Source organism: Gymnoscopelus braueri, assembly GCF_963280865.1.
Source record: "Gymnoscopelus braueri genome assembly, chromosome: 16".
NCBI classification, from domain to species: Eukaryota; Metazoa; Chordata; class Actinopteri; order Myctophiformes; family Myctophidae; genus Gymnoscopelus; species Gymnoscopelus braueri.
This window is the reverse complement of record NC_137616.1, coordinates 40390538-40415979: the sequence shown is the minus strand read 5'-3', so window position 1 is coordinate 40415979 and position 25442 is coordinate 40390538. Positions and strand designations below refer to the sequence as shown.

At 42.9% G+C, this 25442-nt stretch overlaps 1 protein-coding gene across 1 annotated transcript in view; it reads right to left on the bottom strand.

Annotated features, from left to right (window-relative positions):
• aig1 (androgen-induced 1 (H. sapiens)) overlaps window positions 1-24110 on the bottom strand; it is a gene marked incomplete at both ends in the record, with an annotated part of 73829 nt that extends 49719 nt beyond the window's left edge. Inside the window, 2 exons of the mRNA XM_080454017.1 lie at window positions 3170-3325; window positions 23970-24110. Coding sequence (XP_080310143.1) covers window positions 3170-3325; window positions 23970-24110 — 297 coding nt within the window. The remainder of the gene's footprint in view (window positions 1-3169; window positions 3326-23969) is intronic.
• Between the last annotated feature and the right edge of the window lie 1332 nt (window positions 24111-25442).

The window sequence follows — 25442 nt, the reverse complement described above, 5'->3', positions numbered from 1 at the left end:
TCGGCATGACTTGTGTCTCGCAGACTTCCATTGCCCCGGGGTTCAAACTAAGGTCACACTGCCAGGCCTTATAACATACATGGGCAACTGGCGGCCCGGGGCCCACATGCGGCCCCCACCTTCACTTAATGCGGCCCCCACCTTCACTTAATGCGGCCCCCACCTTCACTTAATGCGGCCCTCAGGTTAATATTGGAATACTGATATATTATTGATTTCAGTTACAATTCCAAACATGCAAACATGACCCTCTTTAATTACTTCAGTCTATATTAGTAGCTTAATGATTAGTATTAATATTCTATTGTCTTTTTTTATGTCAAACGTATTTGTATTTAAGTAAATAAAGTTAACATAAGTATAACTAAATGCATTTGAAATTAAAAAGAAATGTTACTTCTCGAGATTCCAGTTCAAAAGTAGCAAAAATAAAATCAGGATTCCAATTAAAAAATAGCAAAAATAGCAGATCTACAAGCTAGATCGGCTATTTTTGCTACTTTTGTGTGACAAAGAATGGCGAAGTATGGCATTCATTTATGAAAAAAGGTAAAATACTGCCCGACAGTATATGACAGTATGTGGCCCTCTGGAGTGAGTGTGGAAATATAGTGGCCCTCTCCATCATCAAAGTTGCATCACCCCTGACTTATAACCACATAAACTCTGGCGTCCCCGCTAGCCGCTCGGGTGGAGCAGTGGTAACGTGCCTGGCATGCCCACCGCCGCGGAGGTTGTGGGTACGAATCCACGCTTTGGTGCATCCGGCTTTGACGATCATCCGTACAGACACAATTCAACGCGGATTCGAGGGAGGGGAGCTGGGCGGGTGAGATACAGTAACTGCACATATTCTTACGGGCTGGGGGGGGGGGGGGGGGGCACCTGTCAGCAGGGAGTGTTGGGCCGGGAGCAGCGGTGGAAAGTAACTAAGTACATGTACTCAAGTATTGTACTTAAGTACAATTTTGAGGTCGTTTTACTTTCCAATTTTCTATACTTTTACTTTTACTCCACTACATCTCAGACACAAATATTGTACTTTATAATACTTTATAATTAATGTACACTATAATTATTTGTAACAAGCTCACAATGCGTCGCATCGGGACACATTGTGAGCTTGTAGGTCTGCTATTTTCAACAGATTTTTATACATTTGAAAACTTGTGAAATGGGACATTCTACATAAAGAGTGCTTTCTACTTTTGTTACTTTACTTTAAGTACATTTTGATACCAATACTTTTGTACTTTTATTCAAGTACATTTTGAATTCCGGATTTTTACATGTAACCGAGTATTTTCTATATTGCGGTATTGATACTTTTACTTAAGTAACTTTTTTTCCACTACTGGGCGGGAGGAGTAATAGCCTGGTAAACCCTCCCTCCGGAAATCTCAATTCCATTTCATTTCAGGAGTGAGTCTGGCCTGATCCGCCTGTCTGCAATATTGGCTGTGCTGGAGTTGGGCGGGAGTAATACCGTTGACTGACAACCCCTTCAGCCAATGATAATTTTTCCCCTTCAGCCAATCAGCAGTTCACCAGTCTTAATGTGACGCGACCCAAAATGGGTTGCCTTTTTCGGGTACAATGGTGTCACTGCCCGCCCCTACCGGTTCTCTAATTTTTTTTTTTTAAATAGGCTTTGTCATGATTAATTGACCACATATATGAAGTTAAACAACTAAATTCTATCCAAACGATATCTTATAAGTAAATTCCGTGCCTCAAAATAGAAGTTAGAGAGCTTTTTGAAGTAAAAAAATAGCGGAGAATTGGCCGCACAAGAAAAAGATGGCTGCCGTTCGTGTTTTGGGCTCACTCGAACTCGCCACCTGATTGGCCAACGTAAGCTGTCAATCACAGAACAATGAGCGACGACGCTGATAGGCCCGGCCGTTTGGCATACAGAGCCAATATTGCAGAAAGGCGGATCATGCCAGACTCACTCCTGAAATGAAATGGAATTGAGATTTCCGGAGGGAGGGTTTACCAGGCTAGAGGAGTAAAGCCTCCGTCCTACTCCTCGCACAGAGTAGAGAGGATGTAGAGTCTACGTCCTCCCAGTAGGGGCTCCTCACTGGCAGGAGAGTCAGTAGAATACAACAGCAGAGACAACAAATGAGTGTATGTGGGGGGGATTAATTGGCTTAACAACTAAATTGGGCATAAAAGGGGGTAAAAAAACAAAACATTCTGCTAAAATATTATTGCGTTAGTGTATAGGGGAAAGGAAGGGGGCTAGCATAGACCCCTGGGGTCTCCTGTCTACAAAGTATATATAGGGTTTTAATGTGGCTAAAGTCTCTAAAGGCCACAGAGGGAGCTTACATATCCTGACACAACAAAGCCGTCTTGCAAGAACTAACTTTTAACAAAACACTACATTTTGTTTTGAGTCGCCTCACATCTTTGATTGATTGACACACACACACACACACACACACACACACACACACACACACACACACACACACACACACACACACACACACACACACACACACACACACACACACACACACACACACACACACACAGTGGTGGAAAAAGTACTCAAATTCTTTACTTAAGTAAAAGTATCAATACTGCAATATAGAAATACTCTGTTACAAGTAAAAGTCCAGAATAAAAAATGGACTTGAGTAAAAGTACAAAAGTATTGGCATCAAAATGTACTTAAAGTACCAAAAGTAAAAGTAATAAAATATTTGAAAATAGCAGATCTACAAGCTCACAACGCGTCGCGATGCGACGCGTTGTGGGCTTGTAGATCGGCTACTTTCGAATAGCCTATGTATAAAATAAGGCTAAAGTGGTTAATATATATTTTATAATATAAAAATGTATATCTGAAAAGTAACTAGTAACTAAAGTTTAAAAAAAAATGTAGTGGAGTAAAAGTACAATATTTTCCTCTGAGATGTAGTGGAGTAGAAGTAAAAGTATTGGAAATTGGAAATACTCAAGTAAAGTACAAATACCTCAAAATTGTACTTAAGTACAGTACTTAAGTAAAAGTACTTAGTTACTTTCCACCACTGCGACACACACACACACACACACACACACACACACACACACACACACACACACACACACACACACGCACCGAGTGCACACACACACACACACACGCACACATCCACACTGTACTACCCACCACTCCTACGGGGAAGGCCAGCACCGCCATCATCCAGTCCCTCAGACCGATCAGCTTCTTGAGCTGTCTCTCCTGCTCCCGGCTGTCGATGCCTTTGGTCAGCAGACTGGACAGGTCGGTCAGCACGCACACGCCGAAGAACACCGCCTGGATCACCTGCACAGAAGCACCACACACCACATACACACCACGTTTAATGGAAATCTGCACGTCCGTTCTCAAGTTATTTGCACGCACGCGCACACACACACACTCACACGAGTGATTACGAAGCATTACTGATAAGCATTATTATCTCAGAAGAAAATACCCAAAAATATCACTTACCCTACCTTTAATTTGAAATTAAAACATAATCTGTCTTTATTGGAGAATTCAACATATTGCCCAGCCCTAACTATAATCGATAGACAGACAGACAGACAGACAGACAGACAGACAGACAGACAGGGGCCGAGTTGGTTGGTAAGAGAGACACAGGGTCAGGGAGACTTAGGTATTTCTTTAAAATAATGGGGTTTTTTCTTCTTCTTTTTTTTAAAGATTATCAACAATATTTGAGCAAACAACAAAAATTGAGGGCCCAAAACAAAGGAGGTCAACATAAGTAAGCGGAGCAATACAGAACTGAATGACTGACCTAACCAAAGTGAGACACATATAGTGGGTTACCACAGCAACAATAACCAAAACATAAACCAATACAATACAACACCAACTAATATTATTAAGTAATGAAAACACAATACAACTGAAATATCCAAAAATTACATTTGTTCAATCAACTACTAACAAAACCGACTAATAACGCCCTGCCCCTCCCCATAGTGCAGAGGGAACACGGTGCAGTCCAATTTCCCCATCAGCTCCTCATCAGCCGATCTGCAGCAGCTGGTCCCCCTTTTCCTCGGCCAATAACTTCTGATAAAAGCAACTATAGAGAGTATGCACATGCGTCACTTGTCCACCGGGACACACCCCCCTCATCTAGACTGAGTGGCAAAACATTGAGCAGCATGTAGAGCATTGGTGATGTTGGTGAGTTTAACGACGTTTAATGTGTGGCTGCTGGTGTGGTCATAAGACAGATCTATATTGATCTGGAGGGACATTCAGTATTTCTTACAGCCTTGCCCTTTATTTATATAGTATAGTAGAATGACAGGAAACAGGGAGAGACACGCAGGCAAAAGTCTGTCACGCTCGGGAATCGAACCGGGGGGACTTGGTGTCAGGCTGCATCTAAGCCTATAGTATGTGCTATGCACCAGTCGGCGCCCCCAGGACATTCAGCACTGAACATAATCTCGTTCAAAAGAGGGGAGTGTGCTCTATTATACCGTCTCTGTCGGGTGGAAACCTCATACATGTATGTCCAAAACTGTTACTTTTCAGGATTCAAATTGGCAAATTGGCAATGGCAAAAGTAGCAGATCTACAAGCTCGAAACGCGTCGCTTCACGTCGCGTTTCGAGCTTGTAGATCTGCTACTTTTGCGTGACGCTTTAGTATGATCTAGCAGGGCGTTAATTAACCCATTTAGACCGGGAACGCATCTGTGTCATTTTAAGATTTATTTGTGCTATTAAAAAAATTGCAGATATACAATCTCATAGCGCGGCACCGAGTGCAGCGCTATGAGCTTGTAGATCTGCAATTTTTTGAAGAATCATGGAAAATGTGTGAAAATCTTTGAATACATATATTTTTGTATTTTTGTACAAATGTCCTCTAAAACAGTTTTTTAAAAACAACTTATGCTGCTGTATATCGGCAGTTCTCAAACGTTTTCATGTCAAGGACCTCCCAAAATGATAATGTATTTGGACCCATTTTGCACACATTTTCAATATTGGCTATTCAAAAAACGTGTAGATTTTTGAACAGCCAAAGTATGAAAATAATGGTTAAAGTGGTTACATAGATGCGTTCCCGGTCTTAATGGGTTAACAAAAAAACACAAAAAGTTAGAATATGGAGATAAGAGGTTTCTGTCCCGACAGCCACGATATCGTTGTGAACTGTGAAACGTCCTCCCGCCTCAGCAGGCCTGCAGTTTGTTCAGTAAATTGCAGTGTGGAGTCGGTCCTGCTTGATGGTTGAGTGCTCAGGACCTCCGCCTCTGGCCTGACCTGCCAAGCAGCCCTTCCTCTGCGCATCAGCCTCAGCTTTCTTTTCTGCCTTTATTCCCATCGTACAGTGTGCAGTGGTGGAAAAAACGTGCTCTTTTCTTTTTCTTTTTTTTAACTTCTTTTTTTAACTTATTTAACCCATTAAAGGCAGACTAGGTAACTTTGAGCCTACATTTTATTTATATATATATATATATATATATATATATATATATATATATATATATATATATATATATATATATATATATATATATATATATATATATATTTATTTATTTATTTTATAAATATTAAGCCTGCAACGGTTCACAAAATTCACGGTTCGGTTCAATTCAATATTTTGGGGTCACGGTTCAATACAAAAGCACATGCGCGTGCAATTTTCGGTTCGTGGTTTGGTTCGGTTCGGTTCCGTTCGGTTCGCAGTTATTCCTCTTTTATTTCCGTTTTTTATTACTTTAATTCTGTACAAAGAATGTACTCCATGAAGTGTAGATGTGTGGCAAAAAGGAAACATTGCAGGGGGGGGCTTATTTATTTTGTATCAATCAATTATCATCAACTTTGGCCATCATCTTCAGTTTCAAAGTGCTTTATTTATAAAGCAGCTTAAGTAAGTTTTCACTATAAACCCCTTTGTTTCAGAGGACATATAGACACTAATAACAAATATAATGCAGCTGAGAAACTTTGGTCAACCTCATTATGTACTTGCATAATACATGGTCTTTTGGTCGCAAAAAACCTAGTCTACTTTGGATCTGATTAGATTAGATGTCTTTATTATCCACAAGGGAAAATTGTTTTGCTCAGGTCAATGCATGGATAGGGTTCTGTGCAGACTGCAGTCCATTTGGAAACACTTGGACCTAGCCCTGGTCCAGAACGTTAGTGAGTTCTCTCTAACTCACTAACGCTCTGGACCAGGGCTAACATGGACCCTACCTGGTCGTAGTGTTGTCTGGTTGCTCCTGACATTATCAGAATGGCAGCAGCTAAATCCTTTGATCTCTGATGACCGCAACATTCTCTGTGTCCTCCTCTTCAATACCTTCGGTTTTGGTCAAACTTTCGACGACTCAAACTAGCAACCACGTCTAAACACTTTCTGTTTCTTTTTCCTCGGTAGCTTTCACTGTTTTAAAATACTTGCTTAAATCTGTACACTTTGCAGCTTTTGCACAGATAGCTCTTGTATCCTCTCATTATGTTTTTGAGCTCCTGATTATTTTATTTCCCCAAATTCGACTTGTAAACAAGCCAGTGAATGGGTGTGATGGAATGCAAGAACGCCTCGTCCCAAAACACGCTCGCCCCAGGTACATCCGGCGGGCTCGGTCGGCGGAAAAAATGGGGGGGAGTGTGTTTTGGGACGAGCGTTCCGTTTTCCACCCGTTTGATGTTTTTTTTTGTTTGTTTTTTTGCTGTGAGAGGGGAAAAAGCGTGTGAAATGGCAAGTGTGGCGTGAGACGTGTTAAGAGGTTAATTAAATTACGTGACTCTCACTCTCAAAGGGTGAGACTTGTCAGCTCTGCTTTTGCCATCCCGGTCATAATTAACTGGAAACCCAAAGTGGCTCCAAACGCCAGATCTGCTGGATAGTGGAGGGTCTTCTATTTCTGGTCTATCGGCATTAGCCATTATTGCAACAGTTTAACTTTACAGTGTAGTATTCAGCGAGTTTTCTCTTAAGGCAGCTTTAATTCCACCGCACGGCGTGACTTTTTTTTTTTTTTCTCTGTGTGGGGGAGCGGGGGGGGGAGGAGCAGGCAACTCTGGCTCTAGGTTGCACTGTTGAGCGCAGATCCATTGAGACTAGCAGGGTAGGTTAGTAGGTTGAGCACAGAGCGCATCGTCTGAAGTCGTCTGGGGAAAAAATGTATATTATATCGTTCGGTTCGTTATGAATACATGTATCGTTGCAGGCTTAATATATATATACTGTATATTGGATTTTTTTCCCCTCTATCAACCACTATATAATTATGCTGTATGCTGGTGTGTTTTCCTGCAGAAAGACACCCCCCTCTGGCTGTATTTTGGTTTTGTTCCACTGTTTATATTGACATTCATCCCTTTGCAGGGACTGAAAAGTCTGTGGGGGGCTCGGTCGGAGCTCTTAATTGATCCCTTTGAACTTCAAAGGGGTTGCGCACTGAGTTAATTGATTGGGCCATAAAAGTGCAAAACTCGTTAGTGCTCTCTCTAATCAATGAATTCATCAAAGACAGCAATCACTTTGATACCTGTCAGAGGGGGGAAGGGGGGGGGTTTGAAAAGCTACCTAGTCTGCCTTTAAGACCGGGGAACGCATTTGTGTAATTTTAGATTTTAACCACTTTAACCATTATTTTATACTTTGGCTATTCAAAAATAGCAGACATACAAGCTCATAGCGCGGCACAGAGTGCCGCGCTATGAGCTTGTAGATCTGCTATCTTTTGGAAAATCTTGAAGATTTGTGCAAATCTTTGAAAATATATTTTTTAAGCAAACAATTGTCTTACTTCAATCTTTGCTTCTGGGGGTCCCTGGAACTCAATATTTTGAGATGGGGGTCCGCTGCCAAATACATATCATGTTGGGGCTCCTTGACATGAAAAAATTGGGGAAAAGTGTTTCAGAAAAGTGTTTTAGAAAAACTGATTTAGAAGACATTTGTAGAAATCCCCAGAAGCAAAGATTTGAGTGTTGCATATATTTTCTCTATTTTTCAAAAATCGCAGATCTACAAGCTTGTAGCGCGGCACTCGGTGCCACGCTATGAGCTTGTATATCTGCTATTTTTTAATAGCCAAAGAAATCAAAAAATCACACCCAGTGTGAAGTGGGCGGTGTCTTGCTAGCCACAATGTGTGATTCACTTAAAAAAAACAAGACACGTGCCTTTCCCCTTGGGCTCAACCTTCTTCCAGGAGAAGGTATCTGGACTGAACTTCCACATCTCATTGCAAAACTTAACGTGTGGGTTGGCTAGGCCGCTAAATATGTACAACTCTCCATTGTAGGCAAAAGCTGAATGATGGACGTTGCGTACCTCTGTAAGAAGCTGTGCAGAAGGTGTGCTCAGCCAGCAGTTGGTCTCTGTGTCAAACACTCTGATGCGGTGGTGTTTTTTTTAAGTGCATAGTCCTATTTAAAGGGCTATGCACATGTGTCATGTTTCACTAGCCAATCAGAGTCCTGAATAGACTGTGATTGGCCAATCACGGTGCAGGGTTAGGGGGGTACACTGGTGGCCAATCACAGCGCAGGATTGGGGGGTGCAAATATACAAACCTCATATATAGGGGCGGTTTCACCGCCCAAAAATGACACAGATTCTTTCCCGGTCTAAATGGGTTAAAGTATCGACGCCGTGGGGCGCCGATGGCCTAGTGGTTAAGGTGCATACCACATACAGGCTCTAAAGCGTCCTTAATTGGCCAAGCCAACCCATCGGCTTTGTGGATTGGCCAAATCATCAGTGTGTCCTGTTATACCTCAGAGCGGTGTCTGTCAAGGCATGACATCATCAATGACGTCATCAGGACCTACAGTATATAATGGCCGCTAGACAGCAAATGCCAACAGAATGTCAAACACCTTGTTAGTCATAGCTAGTAGTCGTTCTGTAGTTTTGTCGTTTGCGGTTTTCCTGTTATCCCATTCTGTGATTCTTAAATAAGGACTTTCCACCACCCATTGAAGTCTGCTTTTGGGTCCATCCACCTATCCCTGTGACAGCTAGTGTGCACATTAGGACTGAATACTTTTGCACTGCAAGAAAGCCTTGACCAACCCGGTGCTATTTGTGTGACATGTTGTGCTGGACTGTGCATCTGAAAGGACCTCGACTGTATGCCACAGGTGCTGCTGTGACAGTGGGATGCAAGGTGTACTTCATTGGAGATGGCTCTATCAATTACATTGACCAGGAGATTGATGTCCATGTCTTCAACACTGTGTCTTTACGCTGGAAGAAGTTACTGACAACTGGAAGAGAAAGTCCTTTTGAGGTTCCGCACATACGCTGGCACCACACAGTTGTACTGATAGAGGATATCATCTATATGTACGGGGGGGAACCTTACGGCAACACGCTTTGTGCATTTGATGTCGACACCCACGAATGGTTCAAGCCTGTGGTTTCCGGCACTGTTCCAGAGGAGAGGGCGAACCACTCAGCCTGTGTATTGGGGAAGGTCATGTATATCTATGGAGGGTTTATCTATGAGACTGGATTCCCTAATGACATCCAGAAGTTGGACACCATCACAATGGTCTGGTCTTTAATTAATACCAGGGGCACTACAGCCCCTGCTTCATGCTTTCACACTGCCACCATCATCGGGACAAAGATGTTTGTATTTGGGGGAATGTCAGAGAGTCCAGACGAAGACCACCACCACATCAGAGTGTTTGACACAGAGACAAACTGCTGGCTGAGCACACCTTCTGCACAGCTTCTTACAGAGGTACGCACTGTCCATCATTCAGCTTTTGCCTACAATGGAGAGTTGTACATATTTGGCGCCGTATTACACGGCATGCCACACTGCAAGTTTTACAATGAGATGTGGAAGTTCAGTCCAGAGACCTTCTCCTGGAAGAAGGTTGAGCCCAAGGGGAAAGGCACGTGTCTTGTAGTTTACATGGCCTGTTCCACGGTGGGAGATTGTGCCATCCTCTTTGGAGGTAGCACAGGTGACCTGTATGTTTTAGACCTAAGTCCTAGTCTGAAGACGTTATGCAAGCTAGCAGTTATTCAGTACGGTCTGGAGCAGTCAGAACTCCCACACGACATCAGATGGGAACTGGCAGCCATGACTGCCAACAGCAACAGAAACAGACACACCCCCTCCTCCCAAAAGAAAAAGAAGAAAAAGAAGAAAAGCTTGTCCACTAAATAAAGAAAGAAATGGGAAGGCACTCAGAGTTCATTGAGGGTACAGTGAATATTTTGATGGTACCACCAATGATGTCCACCAATCAGACTTTTCTGGATCGGTGGGACAGTAGCCTGCCCTAGCACGTCTGATATCTGGTCTAGAGGGGCGGATTCACAATCTCCGGAAAAAAACATCCGTGGGCTCCTATTGGTTCACCGATCTGTGTGCCCGTTCCGTGCCCCTCCTCCTCCCCAATGTGCAGCATTGAGAGCCCTGACGTCACAACATTTGGAGTGACGCCCACTGCACTCTGGTTGGTTGGGGAAATGAAAGGTTGACTCCCACTTCCTATGCCAGCAATGTGAACAGCTTGGTCCAGGCTCTTATTTTTTTGCAAAACGCGAAGGAAAATAAAAGCCTGGAGATCGAGGAGATGGATCTGAGATTTTGAATTCACAACAAAAAAGCGACTTCCTTGGCCTCCTTTATCCCGCGATTTTTGTAACCCATTTTTTTCACCCGGTGCCAATTTCCTAAGTGATCCTGGGCACTACACCAGCCCTACACCAGTGCTACACCAGTCCCCCACAGCCTAAGGAGGCCAGGGCCGAGCTCATGCTTCCTTCAATGCATGAGAGCCAACTGTCACCTGACAGGGGGGAGTTTCCCTGGTAGGACGTAGCGCGTGGAAGGAACACGTTATTACAACCAGTTCCTTTCCCCTCCATCAGGCGCCCCGGCTGTCATGGGGGAGGCGGTATAGCGACCAGGATTACTACATGTTTTTGTGAGGGTATTAACTACCCTAGGAGACACAGGGAGAACATGCAAACTCCGCACAGAGTTAGGCCCTTTCCCCAACCCCACCTAGGGTATGTGCGCTGATGACGCGGAGGAGAAGACACGCCCCCAGCGCCCACAGCGTCCCCGGCGGGAATCGAACCCAGGACCTTCTAGCTGTGAGGCGACAGCGCTACCGACTGCGCCACCGTTCCCCTGAATATATATTTTTAAAGCAAACAGTTTTACTCCAATCTTTGCTTCTGGGGGTCCCTGCAACTAAATATTTTGAGATGGGGGTCCTCTGCCAAATACCTCATGTTGGGGCTCCTTGACATGAAAAGGTTTGAGAAAAGTGTTTCAGAAAACTGTTTTAGAAAAACTGATTTAGAAGACATTTGTAGAAATCCCCAGAAGCAAAGATTTGAGTGTTGCACATATTTTCTTGATTTTTCAAAAATCGCAGATCTACAAGCTTGTAGCGCGGCACTCGGTGCCACGCTATGAGCTTGTATATCTGCTATTTTTTAATAGCCAAAGAAATCAAAAAATGACACAGATTCTTTCTCGGTCTAAATGGGTTAAAGTATCGACACCGTGGGGCGCCGATGGCCTAGTGGTTAAGGTGCATACCACATACAGGCTCTAAAGCGTCCTTAATTCGCCAACCCAAACCATTGGCTTCGTGGATTGGCCAAACGATGTGTGACCTGTGACCTTTGTGAAGCTGAAATCATCAGTGGGTCCTGTTATACCTCAGAGCGGTGTCTGTCAAGGCATGACATCATCAATGATGTCATCAGGACCTACAGTATATAATGGCCGCTAGACAGCAAATGCCAACAGAATGTCAAACACCTTGTTAGTCATAGCTAGTAGTCGTTCTGTAGTTTGGTCGTTGGCGGTTTTCCTGTTATCCCATTCTGAGATTCTAAGGACTTTCCGCCACCCATTGAAGTCTGCTTTTGGGTCCATCCACCTATCCCTGTGACAGCTAGTGTGCACATTAGGACTGAATACTTTTGTACTGCAAGAAAGTCTTGACCAACCCGGTGCTACTTGTGTGTGAGACATGTTGTGCTGGACTGTGCATCTGAAAGGACCTCGACTGAATGCCACAGGTGCTGCTGTGACAGTGGGATTCAAAGTGTACTTCATTGGAGATGGCTCTATCAATTACAATGACCAGGAGATTGATGTCGATGTCTTCAACACTGTGTCTTTACGCTGGAAGAAGTTACTGACAACTGGAAGAGAAAGTCCTTTTGAGGTTCCGCACATACGCTGGCACCACACAGTTGTACTGATAGAGGATATCATCTATATGTGCGGGGGGAAACCTTACGGCAACATGCTTTGTGCATTTGATGTCGACACCCACGAATGGTTCAAGCCTGTGGTTTCCGGCACTGTTCCAGAGGAGAGGATGAACCACTCAGCCTGTGTATTGGGGAAGGTCATGTATATCTATGGAGGGTTTATCTATCAGACTGGATTCACTAATGACATCCAGAAGTTGGACACCATCACAATGGTCTGGTCTTTAATTAATACCAGGGGCACTCCAGCCCCTGCTTCATGCTTACACACTGCCACCATCATTGGGACAAAGATGTTTGTATTTGGGGGAAGGGCAGAGAGTCCAGACGAAGACCACCACCACATCAGAGTGTTTGACACAGAGACCAACTACTGGCTGAGCACACCTTCTGCACAACTTCACAAGGTACGCAGAGTCCATCATTCAGCTTTTGCCTACAATGGAGAGTTGTACATATTTAACGGCTTAGCCAAACTACACGTTAAGTTTTGCAATGAGATGTGGAAGTTCAGTCCAGAGACATTCTCCTGGAAGAAGGTTGAGCCCTCATGGAAGACGGTTGAGCCCAAGGGGAAAGGCATGTGTCTTATAATTGACATGACCTGTTCCACGGTGGGACATTGTGCCATCCTCTTTGGAGGTAGCACAGGTGACCTGTATGTCTTAGACCTAAGTCCTAGTCTGAAGACGTTATGTAAGCTAGCAGTTACTCTGTACGGTCTGGAGCAGTCTGAACTCCCACACAACATCAGATGGGAACTGGCAGCCATGACTGCCAACAGCAACAGGAACAGATCCCAAAAGAAAAAGAAGAAAAAGAAGAAAAGTTTGTCCACTAAATAAAGAAAGAAATGGGAAGGCACTCAGAGTTCATTGAGGGTACAGTGAATATTTTTGATGGTACCACCAATGATGTCCACCAATCAGACTTTTCTGGATCGGTGGGACAGTAGCCTGCCCTAGCACGTCTGATATCTGGTCTAGAGGGGCGGATTCAAAATCTCCGGCAAAAAAACTTCCGTGGGCTCCTATTGGTTCACCGATCTGTGTGCCCGCTCCGCGCCCCTCCTCCTCCCCCAATGTGCAGCATTGAGAGCCCTGATGTCACAACATTTGGAGTGACGCCCACTGCACTCTGGTTGGTTGGGGAAATGAAAGGTTGACTCCCACTTCCTATGCCAGCAATGTGAACAGCTTGGTCCAGGCTCTTATTTTTTTACAAAACGCGAAGGAAAATAAAAGCCTGGAGATCGAGGAGATGGATCTGAGATTTTGAATTTACAACAAAAAAGTGACTTCCTTGGCCTACTGTCAGTGTGCAAAACTGTACACAGCGTATTGGTTTGCGAGATTAGCAGATGTTTGTAAAGTCAAGTTTGCTTTGGATCATGAGCAATATCTCTTGCGAGTAAACATAGCCCACAACCATCACAAGCCTGACAGCGAGTGACGGGTTTGATTTCCGAGGCCGATGGCCTTTGCTGTGCTTGTGTCACTCCCTGTCTCTCTCTCTCCCTGTTTCCTGCCACTCTTCACTGTACTATCCAGTAAAGGCAGAAAAGCCCCAAAAAACTATCAATACCAATACTAAGTAAAAGTCCTCTATTCAATATTTTTGTAAAGGTACAATATTGTCATCAAAATATACTGAAAGTACCAAAAGTAGAGGTACTCATTATGCCGAATGTCCCATTTCATAAGTTTTCAAAAGTATAAAATGCTCATTTCAAATAGACAAAGTTTAAATAGGGCTAAGGGCGCGCTCTCACCAAAAGTTGGCTGGCCGCTGTTAAACGCAGGTTGTGCGCGGCCACAGTTTTCTGCAGCCAGCGGATTCTAAAAAACGGGAGTGACGCGCCTGTCACTCACTTTCAGGACCCTCCCCGTAGCCCGCACCGCCTGCTGCCTTGAGCACCATGGTGCTTCCTGAGTCTTGGGACGGTCCGCCTTCCACTCACCCGATTGGACAGAGGGGGAAAATCAGCTCCCGCCTCCAGCAGTTTTCTGCTTCAAATGGACAAGTCGTGTAGGGCAGATAAACGCAAGGTCTGCGCGACAGGCGGAAAGATCCGCTCTTGCGTGAATCCACGCATTTACATTGACAATGCATTGGCAGATTCTGCCCCAGAGGTAAAATAAAAGTGCGGTGAGAGTGCGCCCTTAACTCTTTGACTGCGGACGACGCGATAACGCGTCAAGTGCTACTTTGTCCAGTTGGCCGTCGACGCGCTCGACGCGCTGGACGCGCGTTCATTGTTTAATCTCTGATTGCGCTATGCTGCTTAATATTCAATGTTATTCTCGAGTTCCACTTACTTCACGGACATCTGCATCCGGTTTCATGACCTGGATTCCGTTTCCGGTTTTTGATTCTTTTCCCCAGTCATTTTCGTCCAAAATAGGTAAATAAACGGTCTTTCACACGGTATGACGGACAAACGGACAGTTTCTCTTCTATAATCTATGGTCTGGGTGACGATCAGTCATCGCCGTCGTATATCACAACGTAATTTTCGCCGATCAAAACAATGGGGGGGACGTCACATCCGTTTTCATGTTTTTCCTTGTCTAATCTATGAAGAAGGGTGAGAGAGACCCAACGACATGATCAAAGCTGTCATGTGCTGCGCTCTAGTGGCGGATTTGTGCTGGGTCTTTACATTATGTGTCCTTAAATTATTTTCATGAGAAAAATTCAAAATATAAAAATAAAAAAACACGAAAATTGCTGGCACTGGGGGAGTACTTTATGAAAATACTCTGGCAGTCAAAGAGTTAAGTTGTATTTTTTTGTAATACTAATCCAAATCTACAAAGTAACTAGTAACTAAAAGTTTTCAAATAGTTGTAGTGGAGTAAGGGCGCGCTCCCACCGCACTTTTATTTTACCTCTGGGGCGGAATCTGCCAATGCTTTGTCAATGTAAATGCGTGGATTCACGCAAGAGCGGATCTTTCCGCCTGTCGCGCAGACCGTGCGTTTATCTGCTCTACACGACTTGTCCATTTGAAGCATAAAACTGCTGGAGGCAGAAGCTGATTTTCCCCCTCTGTCCAATCGGGTGAGTGGAAGGCGGACCGTCCCAAGACTCAGGAAGCACCATGGTGCTCAAGGCCATAGACATATAAAGGTAGACGCCTCCTCTGGCTCTGAAGCGTCGGCACGGCGGGCGCGCTTCCGATTCCTGGGCAAGGAAGCTTTTGTTCCTGGGGGACAGCTGGAAATTTCCACGTGCGTCACAGAAGGGGGCGTTCAGTAGGCCAATGAGAGGCAGGTGGGGGCGGGACAACTAGATTCTGACAAGTCCTGGAAAAGACGCGCTGTGATTGGCTAGTGCCCGTTCCCCCCATTTCCGGGGGGGACGGGCACTGGCCAATCACAGCACGTATGGCGGCCACCATACCAAACAGGTCGCTCCAACGAACTGCAGAGGCCAATGAGGTATCTAGGTTTCTATATCTATGCTCAAGGCAGCAGGCGGTGCGGGCTACGGGGAGGGTCTTGAAAGTGAGTGACAGGCGCGTCACTCCCGTTTTTTAGAATCCGCTGGCTGCAAAAAACTGTGGCTGCGCACAACCTGCGTTTAACGCTAGCCGACCATGTTTTGGTGGGAGCGCGCCCTAAAGGTACAATATTTGCCTCTGAGATGTAGCAGAGTAGAAGTAAAAGTATTGCAAATTGGAAATAGGCCGATAAAAAAAAAAAAAACTTTTCTGAAAAACTTTTCAGAGAAACCTTTTTTTGTATTCACATAAATGAAAAAATAAATAATAAATAATTTAATAATAAATAAATAAAAATTATGTTGCTATATACTGTATAAAGCAACAACTACACCAAAAGGGATTCCCGGATTGGAAGGTATAGTTACATATTGGTGTTCCATGTCTAAATGGGTTAAAGAGGTGGTGCCATGTTTTTGCACTTTTTCTGTTTTTCATGTGTCTATGAGGTTGATAGAACTTCATTAAGCCCCCCGGTGGTGTTTTTATGGTGTTTTATGTCTTCTCTGACTATTTGGAGTTTTTTCCTGGAGGCTGAAACCTTGAGGGTCAAATGTGCCAATAGAGAAACAGCGCTTTAGTGACATCACAAAGCCCACACCCTCCCCCTCATTATCATAACACAACAGGTGTGGGCATGAGGAGGAGGAGGGACTAGGACAGGTGGGTGGTGCTAAGGTGGTGGAGGAGGTGCTAAGGTGAGAACCAGGTATACTTAATGCACTGGTGGGTGTGTCTACATAAAAACAACATTTTAACACTTACTGTACACTTTTTTTTTGTTGAAAAAAATCCTTACATAATAATAATACCTTATGATCAGGTTTTAGGGTTGAAAAATATCATGGCACTCCATCTTTAAGTACAGTAGAATACGTGTACTTAGTTACTTTCCACCACTGGTACAGAAAATCGGGGAATGACACGCAGTGAGTCTGCCGCCGGCCACGGGAATCGAACCCGGGACACGCTGTTAGGCATCAAAAAGCCCATATAATACACGCCTTAACCACTTGGCTACCAGCAGTGGTGGAAAAAGCACTCAAATGTTTTTTAGAAAAAGTCCGGAATTCAAAATTGACTTGAGTAAAAGTAAAAAAAAGTATTGGTATCAAAATGTACTAAAAGTACAAAAAGTACAAAAAGTTAAAGTACTAAAATGTTTGAAAATAGCAGACAACAAGCTCACAACACGTCGCGATGCGACGCGTTGTGAGCTTGTAGATCGTCTATTTTCAAATATCCTAGGTATAAAATAGGGCTAAAGTGGTTAATGTATGTTTCATAATGTAATCAGGGGAGTAAAAGGACAATATTTGCCTCTGAGATGTAGTGGAGTAAAAGTAAAAGTAGGCCTACTGAAAATTGGAAATACTCCAGTAAAGTAAAAATACCTTAAGAATTGTACTTAAGTACAGTACTTGAGTAAATGTTCTTAGTTACTTTATACCACTGGCTCAGCTTTCAAACCTTCACTGTCTACTGCTAACCCTCCCCTTTCCAACGAAGGGTGTGGCTATGCGGGTTCCTGGTTTTTAGGATTTTAGCAGGATTTTGATGCATGTTTTGAATAAAATACTTTTATCCCTGGCCTCCCTATTTTTGGGCTTATTGTTAAAGGCGAAAGGTTTCAAACATTTTCGAAAATAGCCGATCCACAAGGTCACATAGATGGGCTATTTATCGTACAACGCAGTATGAATCAGGTTTAAGTGATTCAATATTTTCTCTTTGTAACTTTTCCAGGCTATGATTTTCCACTGGTAGGAATGAAGACATCTTAAAGGTTCTCTTCTCTTCTCTTCTCTTCTCTTCTCTTCTCTTCTCTTCTCTTCTCTTCTCTTCTCTTCTCTTCTCTTCTCTTCTCTTCTCTTCTCTTCTCTTCTCTTCTCTTCTCTTCTCTTCTCTTCTCTCGATATCAAGTGTCTGTCTTCCAGGATAGTATTTTACAGAACATTATTTTTTTATTTAAAAAAGAAATGTTTTATACTGTGTCCCACCGATCCAAATTTTTTTTTTCATTTAAGTAAAATATCAAATATTGAAGTTAAACATTACTTTACTTGAAGTTAAACAACTTTAAATATGTAAAGTTAAAATTAAACATTCAACTGGGGGGTCGGGCTGAAACTTTGCCCAAATTTGGAGTCAATGATAATGTCATTGACTGATTATCATCGACCGATTTTGGCAGCCAGCCACAGGCATGGATGGCCACATGAAGTCAGGAGATCCACGCTGGAGCCATACCGTTCCCACGTGGATCCCCAGATCCACATGGTTCCGTTTTTTGGGCCGATCATATGGCACTACATTTGGGGTGCATGTGTGTGTAGTGTAGCAGGCTCTACAAGCTCGTAGCGCGGCACCGAGTGCCGTGCTAAGAGCTTGTAGATCTGCTATTTTTGAAATCTGAAATCTTAACAGTTTTTTGAAAAAACTTATGTTGCTATAATATCAGTGGTTCTCAAACTTTTTCATGTCAAGGACCCCCAAAATGATATGTATTTGGCCGCGGACCCCCATGTCAAAACATGCTGTTCCAGGGACCCCCCCCCCCAGAAGCAAAGATTTGAGTTAAAAATGTTCGCTTTAAAAAATATACCTATTCAAAGATTTGCACACTTTCTTCACTATAAAAAAAATATATAGCAGATCTACTAGCGCGGCAGCTCATAGCGCGGCACTCGGTGCCGCGCTATGAGCTTGTAGATCTGCTATTTTTTTTATTGCCAAAGAAATCTTAAAATGATACCGATGCGTTCCCGGTCTTAATGGGTTAAGTGCGGCGGCGGCGAGTAGCGCTGTCAAGTTACTAGCCAACTTGGCGGGCGATGAATCAAAAGCTGGAAATATCGCTGCATCTGTCTGAGGCGGGCTGGAGCCTAATCCTACAATTCCCATGAACACTAGTGTGGTAATGTACTGTAATACGACCACTGGCTCACTCCCATGTTCTGTGTGTGTGTGTGTGTGTCTGTGTGTCTGTCAGTGGTAGAAAGTAACTAAGTACATTTACTCAAGTACTGAACTTAAGTACAACTTTTAGATACTTTTACTTTACCGGAGTATTTCCAATTGTCTATACTTTTACTTCTAGTCCAGTACATCTCAGAGGCAAATATTGTACTTTTACTCCACTACAATTATTTGAAAACTTTAGTTACTAGTTGCTTTGCAGATATAAATTATTATATTATAAAACATACTGTTACCACTTTAGCCCTGTTTTATACAGGCTATTTGAAAATAGCCGATCTTGAAGCTCACAACGCATCGCATCGCGACGCGTTGTGAGCTTGTAGATCGTCTATTTTCAAACAGTTTAGTACTTTTACTTTTGGTACTTCAAGTATATTTTGATGCCAATACTTTTGGACTTTTATTCAAGTAACACTTTGAACACAGGCCTTTTACTTGTAAGAGAGTATTTCTACATTGCAGTATTGATACTTTTACTCAAGTAGAACATTTTAGAACTTTTCCCACCACTGTGTGTGTGTGTGTGTGTGTGTGTGTGTGTGTGTGTGTGTGTGTGTGTGTGTGTGTGTGTGTGTGTGTGTGTGTGTGTGTGTGTGTGTGTGTGTGTGTGTGTGTGTGTGTGTGTGTGTCTGTTAGTTAGAGGACTGGCTGCATATGGAGTGTGTGTGAGTTTACAAAGTGTGACAGCTCTGCTGTTCTCTCACACTAGTTGAGGCGGATTACACGGTGCTGGGATATCTGACAGCGATGCCGATCGGTTCATGAGTCAGACTACACATCTGACAAACATACGCAAAGTAGCCTGCTTTAAACTCTCTCTCTCTCTCAATTCAATTCAATTCAAATCCAATTGGCATGAGAAAACATACGTTTACATTGCCACCAATGTAATCAAACAATCAAAACTAAATGATGTATGTGTGTGTTCGCGCGGCAAATTTCGTGTTACAATGAGTGGACAGTGAGGCCACAATCTTATGAACTGCAAATGATCTAACTAGAATGTTTTGTGAAGAGCTAACTTTGAGGGCCTGTCGAAAACATATAATATACAATATACGAAACATATCTGTATCCATCATCCATCATCCATCCATCCATGGGATGCAACTATCCATTATTGTCTTGATGTCGTGATTATACCTTTTAGATTTTTTGTTTCATATAAAACAAAACTGTATATATCAGGGGTTGACAGTAAGGTCTAGATAAGATGCACTTGCCTGTCGGGCAAGTATAGGTCATGTTCTAGTTGCCCAAAGGTCATGTCTACTTGCCCGAAAAGTAAATCGTGATAGGTAAAATTTGAGTTACCGCTCATTTTAACACTTATTTTTTTACTTTACTTGCGAATTCTGGGGCTGTGCGATATGGACATACCTCAATATTTATGCCAAATATCTCAATAGCTGCAGTATACAATATGACTTATTTTAAATACCACAGACATCTTGTGTTGTGTTTATAGCAAACTAAAGACAGTCGTTTGCCCGTCGGGCAACCTGAAAGCAGACTCCAGCCTCCACCTTCCCGAACGTTTTATTTACTTGCCATGGGCAGTCGGGCAACCGTTAGTGTCAACCCCTGTATATATTTTTTTAACCACTCAAGCGCTATTATATATACTTTGTCGCACAACGGTGTCGAGCAAAACATTTTAATCTACAAGCTCACACAGCGTGTAGCATCGCACTGCAATGCCAGCCAGCCAGCCAGCCAGCCAGCTTGCCAGTCAGTCAGCAAACCAGCCAACCAACCAGTCAGCCAGCCAACAAACCAGCAAGCCAGCCAGTCAGTCAGTCAGTATGTGTCATATTTTCCACATTAAGCGTGTTCCTCCTCTCCTGGTGGTTTACTTAATGACTTAACACATTGAATGCCAATCGCGTAGATCTACGCGAACCTATTTAAAGCCGCAGCGTGCCAGTCGCGTAGATCTACGCGAACCGCCGATTCCCATTGATTTTGCCCCAGGTGCACTTTCCGAATTTTTTTGATCCATTTCCGTTTCCGGTCGGAAACAGAATTATTCGGGTTCCGGTTTTTTCGATCGTATCCGCTTCCTGTCTGGGATCCTGTTTAAAACTCGATTTTCTCGGTTGTTGTTTTTCTCCTCGCTGATCACTGTTTACCGTTGATCGGCTGTATCTTCAAGATGGCGGCACGGATTTGGAAACTATTTTCGCTGGCCGTTTCTCACGGATCCGCCGTGTGTTTAGAACCAAATGAACGCGCACTTTTAACTTATTTAGCGAGGTCTGTGGCGACATGAAAAAAACAAAAAAACAACAATAAAACGCTGGCACTGGTGAGTACATTATGAGATTAAACTCTGGCATGGAATGTGTTAATGACCCCCCACTAACACAACAACCAGGAAATACACCCTGTTACCACATCTGGTAGTGGGCTACCACTCCTGTGTGTGTGTGTGTGTGTGTGTGTGTGTGTGTGTGTGTGTGTGTGTGTGTGTGTGTGTGTGTGTGTGTGTGTGTGTGTGTGTGTGTGTGTGTGTGTGTGTGTGTGTGTGTGTGTGTGTGTGTGTGTGTGTGTGTGTGTGTGTGTGTGTGTGTGTGTGTGCGCGTGCGTGTGTGCGCGCATACATGTGTGGGAGCATAGATGCACAGTACATGTGTGTTCATACAATATAGACATGTCTGGGTGTGTGTGTGTGTGTGTTTTTTTTTCCTGTGCATGTATGTGTGCAACCCAAGCTTTTCTGGAACAGGGCCCAATTGTGGTCAGATGGGTGTGTATTTTCAGAGCGTGTTCATTTGAATGGTCAATCAATCGATTGTGTTCTGACTTGGACCGATGGAACTAAAATAGTATATTTGATTATTTTTCTTTAATATAATATATAGTGTTTTGCCAATTATTATTATTATTACACTGTGCTTACATGTCACCAAGATATAGACACTGAAAGAATAAACTAATCATGAATTAATTTAATTAAATTAATTAATTGTTTGACTTCCGCTTTCAAACTCCCTATTTTGGGAAAGTCATTATAGGTGAAAGATTTTTTTTTTTAAATGTTCAAACATTCTCGCAAAATTATAGAAAAAAACTAAAAAACATTTTCTAACTTTTCAAAAATGATGATAGCCGATCTAGCCTAGCTACATATAGGCTATTTTGGCTATCTGTCACACCACTATATATATATATATATATATATATATATATATATATATATATATATATATATATATATATATATATATATATAGGGCTTATATTAAGGGTTTACAGTGCATTCAATTTATTGTAGCTGATTGTTTGATGATATGCCTTTTATTATCATGATTAATAGTAGCAGCAGTAGCCTAGAAGTAGCCAGTTATTATTATTATCTTTATTATTTGGCTATTATTCTTATTCTTATTATCATTATGTAACGTGTGGTTTGATTTGATTTATTAGACGTCATGGCTAAAAGAAAAACACATGCTTCTCACAGAAACGTCAAGGATAATACAATACAGTCGGTGACTTATTTCCATTGTGGTCCTTTGTTCTGAGACAAACAAAACATAACATCAGGCAGGAAATCCTATCCCTATTAGTATAGTCATACAAGGCCAACCTACAGCAGTGAAGATTCATCATCATCACATAGCCAGCCTGATTGTGTCTCACAGCATAGAAAACAGCCTTAAAGACTATAGGCTTTACACAGACTGTCCTTTATTATGTGATGCAGAGCAGTGGTGGAAAAAGGTACTCACATTGTTACTTAAGTAAAAGTATCAATACTGCAATATAGACATACTTTGTTACAAGTGAAAGTCCGGAATTCAAAATGTACTTGAGTAAAAGTACAAAAGTATTGGCATCAAAATGTAGTTGAAGTGCCAAAAGTTAAAGTACTCATTATGCAGAATGTCCCATTTCAAGTTTTCAAATGTCTAAAACTCTTTTGAAAATAGCAGATCTACAAGTTCAAAATGCGTCGCATTGTGAGCTTGTAGATCAGCTTTCAAATGGCCGAAATGTATATAGGGCTGAGGTGGTTGATGAATGTTTAATCAAAATCTATAAAGTAACTAGTAACTGAAGTGTTCAAATAAATCAGTGGAGTAAAAAGTACAATATTTGGATCCGAGATGTAGTGGAGTAGAAGAAAAATAATTGGAAGTTGAAAATACTGCAGTAAAGTACAAATCCCTCAACATTGTTCTTAAGTACAGTATTTGAGTAAATCTACTTAGTTACTTTACACCACTGATGCAGAGTAATATGTAACTGACACCCAGTCAGCCATGGTGGAGTGAAAGCATCAACACAGGGCCTGTCGCAGCAAACAGCCCATAATAATAATAGTAATAATAATAATAATAATAATAATAGTTAACATGATAGATCATAGCTACTGACTGTATCAATGATGCAAAAACAAACAATAGCAACGCATGTGTCTGTCTCTCACACATACATGGGCCGAAGTCACGCACGTTAAGCTATTATAATGTATGCTTCTGTCGTATGGCGGTGTCTCTTGGCAAAAGAAAAGAGCAGATCTACAAGCTATAAACGCGTCGCGTTTATAGCTTGTAGATCTGCTCTTTTTTTTCTTCCTTTTTTGGCCAAAGGGACACCGTCGCTACGACCGAGTTAGCTCTGGTCCATAGTGGCGTTAGAAGGAGTTCTCCTTAACGCTATGTTACTTCCGAGCCGTCTCCCGCACACCCTGTGTAGCGCAGCCTCTCGTCTTTAGTAAAAAAAATAAAAAAACTAAAAAAAATACAGTTTGCTCCACTGCGCCCTCTATAGATCTTGTCAATAGAAAACTTCCATTATCCAGATCTGTAGGGGGCGCAGCAACATGTTTCCTTCAGCTGAAATGTTTTCTTTTCTGGCCAAAAGGTGTATTTTAGACGTAAGGTGGGGGGCTCCGAGTGTTCCCACTAAAGAAAGTAGGTTTTCAGCATCTTAAAACAGTCTTTGTTTTGGTGAGAAGCAAAAGGGTATTTTTTTATTTTGACTACAGACGAGAGGCTGCACAGCCTGCGCGACCGCGAGTGTGCGGGCAACGGCTCGAAAGTAACATAGGAGAACTCCTTCTAAAACGCTATGGACCAGAGCTATAATACGACCGAATAGGCTACCTAATATAAGAGGAGGCTTCATTCATTCATTCGTTCATCATGATACAAGGATGCGCTGTGATTTAGCCCCATAGTTATAGATCTAATATCTTACCAAGTCAATGAAGGTGAGGAACTTCCAGCTGCCTCCGTAGGTCTGGTGCGCCGGCATGTCGATGGCCTTGTAGTTGCACAACACGGAGAAATATGACAGCAGGATGGCCACGCGAAGCACCTGGCAGGGGATCAACGCCATGATGATAATGATGAGGATGATGATGATGATGATGGTGGTGGAGGTGCTGATGATGCCCCTCTTTTTTTCTCTCTCTCTATCTTTCTCTAGGAGTGGACCCCCAGCTCAATATCCTATTCTCTCTCTCCTCTCCTCTGGTCCCCGTTCCTGTGCTCTCTCTCTCTCTCTCTCTCTCTCTCTCTCTCTCTCTCTCTCTCAGAGAGACACACAGGAGGTTGCGTGCTAACTGTGCGCGCAGGGCGCAGCAACGGGCAGGGGAGGAGGGAGGCAAGACTGGAGGATGCAGTTGCCACAGCAACGCCAGAACGCTGCATGAGGCACGGATGGATGCCGATGGACGGAGGATGGATGGATGCCGATGGATGGATGAATAGATAGATAGATAGATAGATAGATAGATAGATAGTGATTGTGATTTAATTGCAAATGTAATATTTTAAGACAAGCTTCGTTTGCGTTTACTGTACACGTTACACACAACATTGGATACTGTCGACATAAATTGACATTTAAAGAACCATACTGGTGTTATTGCATGTTTAGCCCATTGAATGCAATTTGCATACAATGTCAAGAAAACTGGAAATTGTGGTTCTCAAACTGGGGTCCTTTCTGGGGGTCCCTGCAGCTAAAGTAGTTAACATAGCATCACAATCATTATAACTTTATCCACTTACTGTGTTCTACAAGCTCACAAGCGATCTGTAGTGACGGTGGGGGGGGGATCCTGCGAAGGTGAGAGTGTTTGTAAATCCAGGGAGTGTGGGTACAGTAGGTGGAGCAGTGCCATGTTATTATTCTGACGCTTCATATATCGACGTCCCGGTGGTCCGACTTGGCCCATAACTAACCCCATCCCTATTCCTAACCTCAACCCTAACCTCACACTAACCTAAGGTTTATCAGACTATATACAGGCACTATGCACAGCAGCCATCGGGCCCTGAGAGTGTAAAAATGGACCTATACAGGTCCATTTGGTCCCATTTGTACACTCTCAGAGTTATGGGGGTCCTTGAAATGAAAGCGTGCATATAGGGAATCTAAACTCCAGTCTTGAATGGTGACCTTTAGAACAAATTGTCGCTGTTGGGTGCAAACCTTTTAGGTCCAAAAAGGACCCGTGTTCCAATGGATCCAATCACACACTCTTGTTAATACTTTTCATTGGTTCAATATGTATAGCCCCCACCACCATACACACACATACACGTTCGGATTTCAAATATAAAGTTTTTAACCTTGGCGAGGGTGGGAGTTGAACCTGTTACCGTCTGCTTGTCATGCGGCTGCTCTATCCATTGAGCTAAGGCTGCCCCTTCAAACAATGCA